This window comes from Choristoneura fumiferana, chromosome 14, assembly GCF_025370935.1.
Source record: "Choristoneura fumiferana chromosome 14, NRCan_CFum_1, whole genome shotgun sequence".
NCBI lineage: Eukaryota > Metazoa > Arthropoda > Insecta > Lepidoptera > Tortricidae > Choristoneura > Choristoneura fumiferana.
The window spans coordinates 12052119-12065771 of NC_133485.1; the positions used below are offsets into that span (position 1 = coordinate 12052119).

A 13653-nucleotide genomic window follows, 5' to 3' on the forward strand; every position below is an offset into this window, starting at 1 on the left:
TTAGATGGTGGGACGATTTGGACGCGTATACAAGGGATTGGCCTGACATTGCGCTGGACCGAGAGGTGTGGAGATCAAGAGGAGAGGCCTTTGCCCAGCAGTGGGACATTATTGCAGGCTAGTAAATAAAAAGCTTTCTACTCGAGAGCCTACGCATAGCGTCGCAAATGTTGTGATAATGGTTTAGTTTATAACTCTAACAAGTTTAATCATTATTTGAAACGGAAGCAAAATAAAAACCTGCCACCTAAATGAAAACGCGTTTAATTTTATCGAAACTAAGTACTAATAATTCTGCCTTAAATGTTCCAATTAACATTCATTGACAAACTTCAAAGTATATAAACAAAAACTCCTCTTGATCTTAGTTCCGTTTCCAAGTCCTGATCAAAAAATGGTTTCTAAGGTACAGTGAACATCACAGATATCTTTACAATTAATTTAGTACCTTGTCGTCACAACACGCCTTCTTATCCCACTAATATTATAAATGCGAAAGTTTGTAAGTTTGTTTGTTACCTCATCACGTGTAAACCGCTGAACTGATTTAGATGAAATTTGGTATACAGACATTTTGAGTCTCGGGGAAGGATAAAAAATAGGATAGTATTTATCCCGTAAAATTACATAGTTCCCGCGGGATAGCGATAAAGGAATTCTACGCAGACAGAGTCGCGGGCAACAGCTAGTGATACAATAATAAAGTGTAAACATATATCTTAATACCAGGCTAAGGCCCACAATGTAATGCCTCAGATGATGATGATGATGATGATGATGTGAAACATATCTTTGACCTTGACAGTACATACCTAGGTATGTTTATAATAAAACTCCTACTTTTGCATTAATAATGCACTTTATGTACAGTCTGCATCAAAAGTAGCTATACACTTTCGTACTTTGTTGTTTTACAGCCACGTACTAAACGCCATCCAAGATTGCCAATGTGTCAATGCGACAGAGTAAAAAAGTGATCTGCTACTTTTGATGCTGACTGTACGATTATCAAATGGGTTATAAATTCATTGTTTCTAGACACCGAATCACACATATTTGTCAATCACAAAAATCCTGTTTCAGGTAATATTATCTCTTTTCCTGCTAAGCCTGTTTATAAACCAAACACTACAGTTCCCCGATCCAGGACGCAGGCGTAAGGGCGGAGAATCTCGACCCACTATACCCGCCGCCCCATTTGGAATGGATAAATGGTTCAAAGCAATCACAAACTTCATGAACTCAAACCCTCTAACGACAGGAAGTGCTAGTAGAGATGTTGATGGTGACGATGATAATGATGATGATGATGATGATACTGATGAGACCGAATCAACAACAATAGAACCTAGAAACAGGAATAAAAATAATCCTAGGGACAAAGCTTGTATTTAAAAATAGATAATGATTGAAATAAAAATATTATTACAAACTATTGCCTTATTTGCTCTTTGCAATCCGTCTTAATTCTTAATTTTAAAAAAAGGCCAAAAAAAGCGAGCCCGACTCGCACACTCCGAGGCTTCTGTCTAAACTTGGCAGTGTATCTTATAAGATACCTACATAATTTTAGATCATCTTTATGTATTTTTTTTAAGTTAATTTTGTTAGCTCTACATGAATCTAACGAGACTTGAATTCAGTACACTTGTCTCAACTTGCCAAGTTTAGTGTTAAAACTGTCGAACTTTAAAGTATGTTTGTTTTGTTTTGTAAATATGGCTCTTTCCATTGGAGGACAATTTTGCCAGTATCTAGTAAGTTTTGCCTTGTATAGTAAAAAATATCTAGGAGTAAAAACATGTACAAAACGAAATATGAGAGGTAATAGTGGATGAACGATGACCGAGCTTTAATGTAGCTGAACCCCTCAACCCTACCCTTAACCACTTTGTCAGTTACTATTTTGACACATTTCATCAAACTGTCTCAGTGTTGTTGTTTATGATACGAGTAGGTATGGGTATGATACTGAGGGTGAGGGGTGAAGTTTTTCTTTTTTATCACACTTGCTCGTCAATGACGTTATTCCATGCCTGTATACTAAAAGTCAATGGCCTCAATTGTTCCCGCGGGAATTATGGATTTACGTATAGTTTTCCTCCCCAAGGGAGTTATGACTTTAGTTTTAAAAAGTTAGAAGGTAGGTACGTCATTTCAGTCAGACTAAAGAGGTTTTAAGTCAGCCAACATTTTCTTTACATCTTTACAACTTAGATATAACCTAATTTTACACCATAAAAATTTGCCACGCTTCATGAAACTTGGTTATTTTTATATTTTTAATTTAAATCAAATTGTTTTGCAATAATTTTAGTAAATATTTTTTTAGCATGTTGGAATAATCTGACCGTAAGACCATTCGAATTCTAAACTAAACACGGTTCCTAGTATTATCCATGGTAGACGACTCGAAAAAAGTGACAATCAGGTGGGCTACCACGAAATTTGAAAATCGAAGTTCATATCGTTTTCCTGACGCTAATATTTCTTAGCGGTCAAAATACATGTGGAATTTGTTAAACTTGTTTTCAGTTCGAATATCGCAAGAAGGACTTTATCATCACATAGATAATCAGACGGAGATTGCGATTAGTGAAAAAACGAAAAATGAAAAAAATGCACATATGGAATTTGGCAGGCGCAGCGACGTTATTTGAGAGGGACGGTACGATACGAACTTCGATTTTCGAATTTTGTGGTAGCCCCCTGTATTGGCGGGTAGCCATATTTTATTCAGTTGTTTGTTTTAGCATTTTGCTTTTGCTGAGCTGTGAAGTGTATGGATACAAAATATTTTTTTTTTACATTTTTTTCCTCGCAATGTGATGAAAATCATTGTGTGTATCACGAGCCGTAAGGGGATTACAAGCTCGGGTCATTAAAAGCCCTCCGCCTCCGGCGTCAGGCTTCTAATAGACTCTTGTTAGTAATCCCTTTCTTACGCCCCTTAATGCACTGTACTATTGTTTTCAATGTAATCCAGACAGACAAATTGTAATGGTACATTTTTTACTTCATAAATAGGGACATCCGTCAGTATATTTTTAAATACCACAATATTTGATAAATATCCGTAGATCACAAATTGTGATTCACAACCTGTATTTAGACAATAATGGCGATATCGCAAGAATATGTAGGTATATTAACAGTCTGATCCTACCTGCCTGAACCAAAAGGTTCGGCTGCAACCAAAACGGTAAACACAGTGATATAAATAATAATAAATAAATAAAACGAAACCATTGACACAAATTGACCTTGTCCTAAAGTAAGCAAAGCTTGTAGTTATTATGGGTACTATAGGAATATTAATTATAGGTAAGCATAGGTGAAAAACTTAAGTAAATGACTTGTTGTATTAAGCTACTACTACATAGGTACACCAGGTCATTTACTTAAGTTTTTTACCTATACTATGTATGTAAAAACTGACACATTTTATAGTAGATTGATTGCCGACGAAACTATGACAGTTAATAAGCATATCGATTCCACTATAATAGAAAGTGAAATTATTGGCAACTGTGACTGTGAGTGATCAATTTGTGATCTGATGTTATCCCAGATGTTCTCACTTAATATACTTATTTAAAAGTCTTCATTATTAACTAGGTACAAACATAACTTGAACCGTCCAATTATTTATAAAAGTTTACAATATCCAAGTATTTATAAAACAAACATATGACAATCAATAAATTAAAACCATTGACATAAAACTATCCTAAACTTAAATTCTTACATTAAATAAAATGAAAATAAAATCTCAAAATAAAAAATATACACTAATATTGTAAATGCAGATTATTACCTCATCACGTCTAAAACGCTGAAACTATATTCAGATGAAATTCGATATACAGATAGTTTGAGTCCTAGGGAAGGACATGGGATAGTTTTCTTACCAGAAAATTGCAAAGTTCCCACGGGATAGCGATAAACGAATTCTACGCGGACGGAGTCGCGGGCAACAGCTACTTTTTAATAAATATGTGGTTTTATTTTAATGGCATCATCTGAGGCAACCGCATGTGGACATTAAGGGGAGACTACCAAAACAGCACACATGCAACATGCACCTGGCGAGAGCTCTATATTGTGGCATAGAGGCCTAGACAAGGGTGTTCTAAAATAAACATTTACATTATTCAGGTTTGTAAACAAAGGTAAAATAAACCTAATAAGCATATAGCTTTTTATGATGATCATTAAAAAATATTAAATATAATGACCCGGATAACTCACGTCTTAAATCGAGTTTAGCTCGACATGTTTCGGGCTAATCCGTAGCCCTTCGTCTTCGGAGCAACGCGACTCAGCGGCTGCTGCAACACGCGCACTGCGCGCCGCCGGTCTGCTCGCGCGACTACCCGACGAAACTGACACCGGCACACAACTACCCGCGTTTTCATCATCATTACAACTGTCAAATGTAGGGTAGCACACAACACTAACAACATCGCTCTGTAAAGGTACGTTCACACACACCGATGACGCAGCACGAGTATTTAACACCGTTTTCCAACTCGGAGGTACCTGGTTTTTTAAATTAAAAGCTTAGGTACTTACTTAAATTAAATTTAAATTTAAAACTTAGATTTTTTTAAATTATAAACTTTAAATAATCATAATGGTGTAGGTATTGGCGTGCAGTGATTGTAGGCAGCGCAAGCGCCGCGCACGCCCGCATCCGCCTGGATCATCTGATCAGCAGAGTACCTGAGCTATTCACCATCAGTGATGGTTATCAAGTAGGCCACTTTCTCCATAGATGCGTATCTAGTCGCTTAATTTAGTCATAATAATGATTGTTTGTCATAATTTCCGTTGGTCATAAAATTTTTGCCGCCGAAACCGTAAATTTATCCGAAATTTTTAAATGATCATCATAAAGAACTCTATAATTATGCTTATTAGGTTTGTTTTACCTTTGTTTACAATCCTGAATAATTAAAGCATTCAGAGAAAAAAAATGTTTTGACAAACAATGCATAATGACAAACATTATTATTATGATTTGGAACAATTGTGACCCGGTAATGGTTTTTCGTTTGCTACCCTATTTCATTTAAAAAAATGTATTCGATGCGATAGAGTTACTTAGGTATTACATATCTTAGGCTTCTTGCTAATGACAACAAATTTGAATAAAGAAATATAATCATTAAAAGGAAATGAAAACCTGACTCGGATGGTAACCGGTTATATTTTTACAGGAACTGCAAATTCTGATAATTATTTCTTATCATTTTCACTAATTGGCACTGAATCCAATTCTGGGTATAAAATAAGAAAACTTTGTCGTTGCCACCATAAGTCCTTACAGTTTCGTTCATCCAGTGAATAAAATGGTTTCTAAGGTAATTTTATAATTGTATTTAATTGCTATAAAACACACGAAGCAGTTTTTCATTCCTTACTAATTATTTAAATATTGTTATTTAAAATTTGATGAATATTTAATTAAATGTACTATTATTATGTAACACACACACACACACAGACGTACGCACATAAGTTTCACACTTAATTTACTTTAGCGACACATTTTATATATAATAACGTATATATATACGGCGAGGGCGGGCGGCGTATTTGAATCGATTTTGCGCAGACATCGGGGAATTCACATCGCTAATTCGCTCTTGAGACGTCACAGTAGATATAAAAAAGTGACACGGTTGGTTTTCATACAGATTGAGGTGTTTTCGTTATCTAATGTAATCTATACCTATGATGAATACGAATTTATCTGACAAAATACTAACGATGGCAAAACATTATTCGCTAGATCTATATTCACTTCCAAAGAGAGTAACTCACAGGAGTAACTAGTCTAGTTACTAGACTATTTACAACATGGGTTTTACCAAGTAAATTGCCGCTGTGTCGAAGTCCCCACTTGCCTACAACTGGCTGCAATTTCTTTGGTAAAGTCCCAAGGATAAAAACAAGTTAAAATAAAAAATATAAAAGCAATTACTTTGCTACTACGCAACTACACTAGCATGACAGCAACGTTTGTGCGAAAATAAAGTTTGTGTACCTAATGGTCGTTTGGTAGAGATCGCTCTCAAACAATAAGACCGCCCATTTTCTCCTTAGCTTTTAAATTTCATCTTTTCGTCAGGAGGGAGTAGGTACTTTAACCAAGCAGTACAAACAAACAAATATGCGAGCAGCATTCGCATTTATTGTATTAATTACGATGTAATTAACCACAATCAGTGTAAACTCCTGAAAGTTGATTTATCAATTAAGTAACAACTAGTGTAAAAAGCTGTGATTGCCTAGTGGGCTCAAACCCAGGGCGCGGCTTTGAGTTTTTCGCAATTTATGTGCAAAATTTCGTTTTAAATTTACGGTGAAGGAAGATATTGTGAGGAAACCAGCACACGCTTGCCAAGGAATTTAATAGTGTGTATAGTTCACAATCCGCACTGGGACTGCCTAGGAACTACGCCCCAAGCTCTCTCATTCCGCGCTCTGCAATGGGACGTAATAAGATGATGATAATGATGATGATGAACTTGTATTCCAGGTGACTGTTTCCATCTTCGTGCTATGCCTTCTGATCTGCCAGTCCTTGCAGTTTCCGGACCACAACCGGACCCGTAGGGACGATGACAAGCCCAGCATGCTGTCCAAGCACGCCTTCAGCATCGAAGACTGGCACCGGCAGCTAATGGAATTATTACATGGTACTTTGCATCATCAAGGTGACGACAAGACTAACGAAGATAAGCATGAAGACAAGGATAAGGAATAGAAAAAGATCAAGTTTATAGAAAATATGAGTGTCCTTAAAATTTTTAAAACATTCACAGTTGTTCATGATTTATGGTTAGTTAAATTAGACATATTTGCGTAATTATCCCATCTACTCGTTATCATGCTTCTGATAGATGTGTCGAAAGGAAATCCCGGTCTGCAATCTACATCCCGTAGAAAACGTCTAAAAGATATTCGTCGAAATAATTGATGAAACTGAACAAAATTCAAAAATAAACGTTTAAATTGATTAACTGTTTTTTATTAGAGAGCCAAATAAATATTACAGAAGAAAGTGAGGTTGATATCGTCATCTGCAGTCTGGCATGTCCTATTGCCATATTTGAGAAATGCTAGAATATGAATGCTTGGGCTCAGGCTGAAATTCCCACGCGGACTGGTGTTTGCAGACTACAAACTTCAACACCATTGAATTGATTTAGATGCCTGTATACCTGTTGTTTTGGTTTACTAATGTTTCGGCGAATAACGTTTGGGAACCTGTTTCATTTCGCAACTTTTAATTTCCCAACTGTTTAATATTTCTGAAACTGTAAATATTTCAAGATTTTTATAAAACTAACCTAACCTAACCTAAAGGGTCCTGAAATAAATCCTGAAATATTTACAGTTTTAGAGTTTGCAAAATGAAAAGTTGCGAAATGAAACAGGTTGCCAAACGTTACGTTGCGAAAAGGCAGTACTCGTGTTGTTTTACTTAGTACCCTTGTTAGTTTCCTTTGCTTGTAAGCGCATAACAAATTTCACGAGTAATTTCGCACAGAGCATCAGTTTCGAAAATCACAGATATACCTGCCAGTCCCGATTTAAACCTTTAACTCTCCGTTTATCTGGCCATAGGTTCACTAGGCTACCGTACTAAAACTACATTAAAAACACTGTCAATTACCTATAGTCTTTCCGAAAGCGCAGGTTGTGTAAGAAAAGTATCAACTCATGAACGAGGCCCACTTACAGAATAAACGTTCTGATTTTGATTTGTCATAAGAAATATGAGAGCTATAGACAAGAAAATAAAGTGCGGAGCTAATCATAAGATAGGGAATAATTTTATTATATAACATTTTGCACACTCACAAGCATAAATTTAATCATTTTTAGTTCAACTAAACTTAACTTTAACTAAGTAAGTATACATAACTTACCCCCATTGACTGTTTAATGTCTCTCATATTTTAAAACCAGTAGGTATTTAATGCTAAAAGTTGTAATGTTCCTATAGAAGAATTGCTGCAATGTTGATGGCTTATTACTATAATTTGCTTCGCGTTATAGTACTTTTCGGATAGGATGGGTACGCCGGTGACACTTGCGTTGTTTCCATTCCACGCCATGAGCGTTTCAGGCCCATAATTTATAAAAAAATATACTTTAATCCCGAAAGAAAAAAAATATCTCTAATAGAGTTTATAGATATTATCTATAGCTTAAAAGATTTCGTAATAATAAACGCGCACCGAGGGTTGTGTACAAATTTTTAGATAATATGTCAAATAAAGGGTAGAAAAAAATTATGGACCCTGGAGGAAAATTGCCTTAAGTCCATTAGTTAACTCATTTTACTTGAAGAAAGCTTTCTTTCTTAAAAGATTTTCTAAAATTAATATAGATTTTCTTTCATGACTACGTATTCTTCGTGATAGAATTGATGATAAAATTAAAGTAAATGTTAGATTTCAATTTTTTTATTTTTTTATTTCATTGATCAAAATGTTTATTAGAGAAATTTTACCCCGAGCACAAATTCTATCGATCAGTATAATATAATAATACTAGTTTAGAAAACATGAAATAAAAAAACTTAAATTTAAAATTTAAAAAACCCCGACACAAATATAAAAAACGTCAGAATAAAACGCCGCCAAAAAAGACAACTAAAAAGTAAAAAATAATTATGCTCTACCTAGCTGTTGCCCACGACTTCATCTACGAAGAATTCGTTTATCCCTATCCCGCGGGGACTATGCTGATTTCCCGCAAAATTAGCCTAAGTTAATTTAGTATAAGTACATCTAAACGTCGTCGGTGTCAGGGGACCACTAAGGTTAACAGGAAACTAAAGTACATATGTTGTATTTTTTAAAGTATTAACCTTAGCGGTGCCCCGACACCGACGACGCTTAGATAAAAAAATATTACTAGGTACTTATACTAAATTAATGCAATGTAAAGGATAGTCATATATACGAGAGACGGCTAATATCGTAAGCACATGTACACTAAACTATCAGGAATATAATACTTTGACGCTGTAGGTGATATCAATTAACATGGTATAATTACTAAAGTCAATATTTATCACGGATCTTCGTACTTGGAAAGGGGAAATCTAAATTCAAATAAAAAACACGCATTTGGGTAGTTACACGTATACTTAGTGCAAAACTCAAGAGCAACGATAAAAACACACTTCAACTAATGAGTTCTGTCTTACTGATAACAATAATTAAAACAGGTATTTACCCAAAGGAACCATTAAAATGTGTGCTACTTTAAACCACATGAATTCTTCCAGCCAGTCGCAAAGAAACAATTGAAGCATGCAGTACTTGATCGTTATTTTCTTTTTATTAGTGGCCGACACCAAGAGCTATGAAACTGACAGTGAAGTTTTTGAAAACGGATTGCCTTCTGAATTATATCCGTGGCATCCTGTAATTGGTCCTTATGGGGACCGCGCGAAACCCCTAAATGGAAAGCCAAAATATGACGACGGAAAATTCGTTTCATTTGTGGACGGAGGAAACGTGGGCAGGCCTTTTCTACCTTCACCGTACTTGGGTGGATTGTACACTGTGCCCTACTATCCTTATGTTGAAACCTACTACCCTCCAGCTCCTCCTTATACGTACCCGCAAAATGTGAACTTTGTAATACGGAAAGATAATAAAGATAAAGATTTTTTGAAATACTAGCGTTCACTAACTTTAATTTGACACTGTAAATTCCATTTTATATTTTTGGCTGACAATTTATTGTAATATGATTTATTTTTTGTCAAATGTAGACCATAATTAACTGACATGTGTAACTGACTGTTATGATGCATTTTTTCAAAAGGTAATAAATAAATCTAATCTAATCTAATCTAATCTAAATTTACATCGGCATCTTCATCAAGGTGTATGTAAGTACGACTAGATATTTCAGTTTAATTTCAGGCAATAGTTTTAAAATTGTAAAAATAGCTCTCTATTACCGTGGCCGTGCCTTGCATGGAGTCATAATGTATAACTGGCCTTACTGTTCTTACTTATGCCTTTACAGCGTGCTTGTACAGTTTTTTTTTATGTGCAAGTGTTTGCATACATACACTGATGATATTCAATAAACTATTTTTATGTTGATCTTTATTGTTCAATTTGTAAAGTTTTGTGAAAGGTATATAATAGATTAAACTAAAGTTAAAGAACATGGTGTTTTTATTTACTTACCTACTCCATTGCAGTTTTCTTTTTTTAAGTAACAGTTTAAAAATTCATACACACCAACACCAACATACTTACATAATAATATTTACTTTGCTTCGCTCTGGCGTGTTCAGATTATTTGTTTTTATTTTAATTGGATGGTTAACGCGCAAGTCAGTATTACCCTAATACATTAACGATTTCAATAACTTTGCCGGCTGTCTTACTCTCCACGCCGGCACGCAGCAGTGCCAGCACAGTTCTTAGCGGCAGGATTAGCAAGTGGTTTAAAATCAATTGAAACAATGTTTTATTATGAAGCAACCGAACAATAAATTGCTCAAAACAAAGTTTTGACATTGAAAACTTGCACAAAATACGAATAAATTCGAATCTAGATTTTTTTAAATACTTACCTATTATTATTAGCACAAGGTTTATTATTTATTAACTTACTTATTAACTAACTTTACTACTTTTTATTAACTTAAAACGGAATTCGGAATTCCGCATGGTGGCCTATGCTCTTGGAATTGAAATAAACGTACGTGTGATGTATTTACGGAATCCCGAATCTATATTTCGAATCGAAATTACGAAACGGAATTCCGAGTGTACGAGACTACGATTATGTGGCCGCCCATTAATAAATAGAGTACTAACGACACCTACGCTCAGTGTTAACTTAACATGTAACCGAGCAATTTTTGTTAATGAGGACTGGCATTCCACTATTTCAGGTACCTAGGTACTTACTATATACAGAGTGTAACATTCATATCGGTTAGTATGGTGAACTCTGAAACTATAAGGCATACGAAGATCTGGTCTTAGGAACCATGTCATCGATTTAAATAAGAAAAAAAACTGCATTCATACATTTACAAAAAAAAAAACTTTTACTAAGTTCGGGAATCGAACCCGGTCGTTTTGAAAAATAAAACATACATTATTTCTATTTCGATATCGGTAGTGAAGGTCTTGCAATAAATGTAACTATGAAACACGATATCTAGAGAATGAATAAAATGCATTGTATTTCATATTCTTTAATTATGTAAGTTTTATTTTCAAAACATCCGGGTTCAATTCACGAGCTAAGTACAAGTTTTTGAAAATGTATGCTTGTAGTTTTTCTTGTTATTAAAACCAATGACATGGTTCCTAAGAACGGTTCTTTGTATGTATTAAAGTTTCAGACTTTCCCATACTGACCGATATGTATGTTACACCCTGTATATGCTTGTTTATATATTTTGTAAAACGTAATCTGAGTACCGTTTAGATTTTTTTCGCCAGGCAAGGTATATGTATATCTAAACAGCAAACAACACCGCAAGGTATTCTAGTCCAGCTCTACCTTTTCCACGTTATGTATTCTACCTATCCTCTTTTATTTTTACCATATCTGTGCTACGGTCTCTGTTAGCCACTTGGCGAGCGCACTCTACTATAGGAATCTTGGAGACTGATTTGATGATGTCTGGCCATCAGGTTGGTGCTCGACTACGTGGTCTCTTGCCTTCAACTCTAGCTTGGCCAAACTACCATACCTGTCCAAAACACATACAAGGCAAGCTAAATAAAAACATGTAACTGTAGCTATACAAAGGCAAGAGGAAGCTCGATCCAACCAGTCCCTAGTAACTTGTAAACAGGAAAACTGGCAATTTCATCGAAAAAGTATCGCCCTTGATCGCACCTTGAAGCTGAGATTGTTTACTAGTTATGTAAACCATGTGTAAACTCACCTTATAGTGTGAACAGTGACGTATTAAAATACACATTGAAATTAATTCGTAAGGCTATGTTACATCTAGTATATTTTTTTATGGTCACGTTACCAGTGGACCTCAAACTCTTTCATAAAGCGGTTCCTCACAATGTGTGCCGTGACTTTAAGTATAGACTAAACAGTGACCTAACATTCAAAAGAGATGGACGAATCCCTCATCAAAAATGACTGCTGTTCCTGGCCTTATACTTACTACAAAGTGCGAAATTCGAACTTCATATCTTGCCGTCCCGCTGACGCTTATATTACTTATTTAATACGAGAGTGAGAGGGACTGTACGATACGAGCTTCGATTTTCGAATTTCGTTGTAGCCCCCTGGCCTAAATTTCTGAATTCAGAATTCAGAGACTGCAATTTGGAGGACAATTAAAAAGACAATGTTCCGTCAGTCCATACAATATACCTACAGTCACCAGCCAGCACCAATACATGACACAACAAGCGTGCATAAATATCTGATACGACTCTATTTCTAAGGCCGGAAGAACGTTTCAGATATTTTTGCACGCTCCGCTGTGGCAGATATTAATGCTGGTGACTGTACTTAGGTACTTCCGTCCTCACCGCTGTTGTTGATGCGTAATGATTTTAATTATTGTAATAGGGAGTTGATATCCGAAAATATCCCGTAACTGCTGCTTTTACCATCGGCTGTAAATAGACTGGCTGGTAGGTATAGCGATTGAAATAAATGTATTTTCTTTCTTTCTTTCTTTCTTTCTTTCTTTCGATTGGTCGTTTTCAAAAAAAAGTGTACCCTTTCTTTTTTTTTAATTTTTGTAAAGAATATGGTTTTTCCTACTCAGAAGCAAGAGCAGAGTTTGTAAAAAATGTCCCCATTTATTCATACAAAATATCATGAGTCAGTTTTGTCACGCCCATACTAGGTGTATGAAAAAAACGTCGCAAACTGTAATTTTTTTGGGGACATTTTTTTAAACTATCTGAACGATTGTGCTCTTGATTTTGAGTAGGAAAAAAACATATTTTTTCCAAAAATTTCAAAAAAAAAGAAAGGGAACACTTCGTCGAAACTGTATTAACTAAGTCTGTTTGGTCTGTTTTTCTTTTTTTTCCTTATATTTTATTATTTCAAGGGAACAAAACTGCGGGCAGGAATTATGTTTAGTTAAATCTAATTACTATTTCACTTCTGCAGAGTCTTGTTCGTATCGTACCGTCCCTCTCGCTCTCGATTAAATAGTATAAGTGCCAGAGGGACCGCACGACACGAACTTCGAGTTTCTTAGTAGCCCTGCTGTTGCAAAACTATCTATCACGTAGTTATTATCATTTAATCAATTATTTGTGTGTGAAATTCAGGTAACAGTTAATGACAGATATAGTTGTACAAATATAGTTTCACCAAACCCTACCTACTCTAAAATTTATTTTTAATTTATTTTTTTATTTCCTAAAATCTGATCTAATTACAATTACTTACAATTACTTATATTAATACTTATCTACGTCGTAAAAGGAATCGTTACCTACCTATGAAAATTATCAGAGATTTGAGATGGAAGGTGATGAGAGTGATGAGACAGTCAGACAGGAATATTTTCTTTTACGATATAGTGTACGGATGGATGGGTTACTATGAAATTCTCGTCTGTACCTTTCTCTGTTACGCTTCAGGCGACAGACA

The 13653-nt window shown here is 35.2% G+C and overlaps 1 protein-coding gene across 2 annotated transcripts in view; it reads left to right on the plus strand.

The window, feature by feature from the left end:
* The window catches only part of LOC141435144 (uncharacterized), a 44934-nt gene extending 37907 nt beyond the window's left edge, over positions 1-7027 (plus strand). Inside the window, exons 7-8 of one of the 2 annotated variants that reach the window (XM_074097727.1) lie at positions 5-117; positions 1084-1410. In XM_074097727.1, coding sequence (XP_073953828.1) covers positions 5-117; positions 1084-1395 — 425 coding nt within the window. In that variant the 3' untranslated portion in view covers positions 1396-1410. Of the gene's footprint in view, positions 1-4; positions 118-1083; positions 1411-6547 lie in introns of those variants that run through there. The other variant, XM_074097728.1, reaches the window with a different exon arrangement.
* The last annotated feature ends 6626 nt before the right edge of the window (positions 7028-13653 follow it).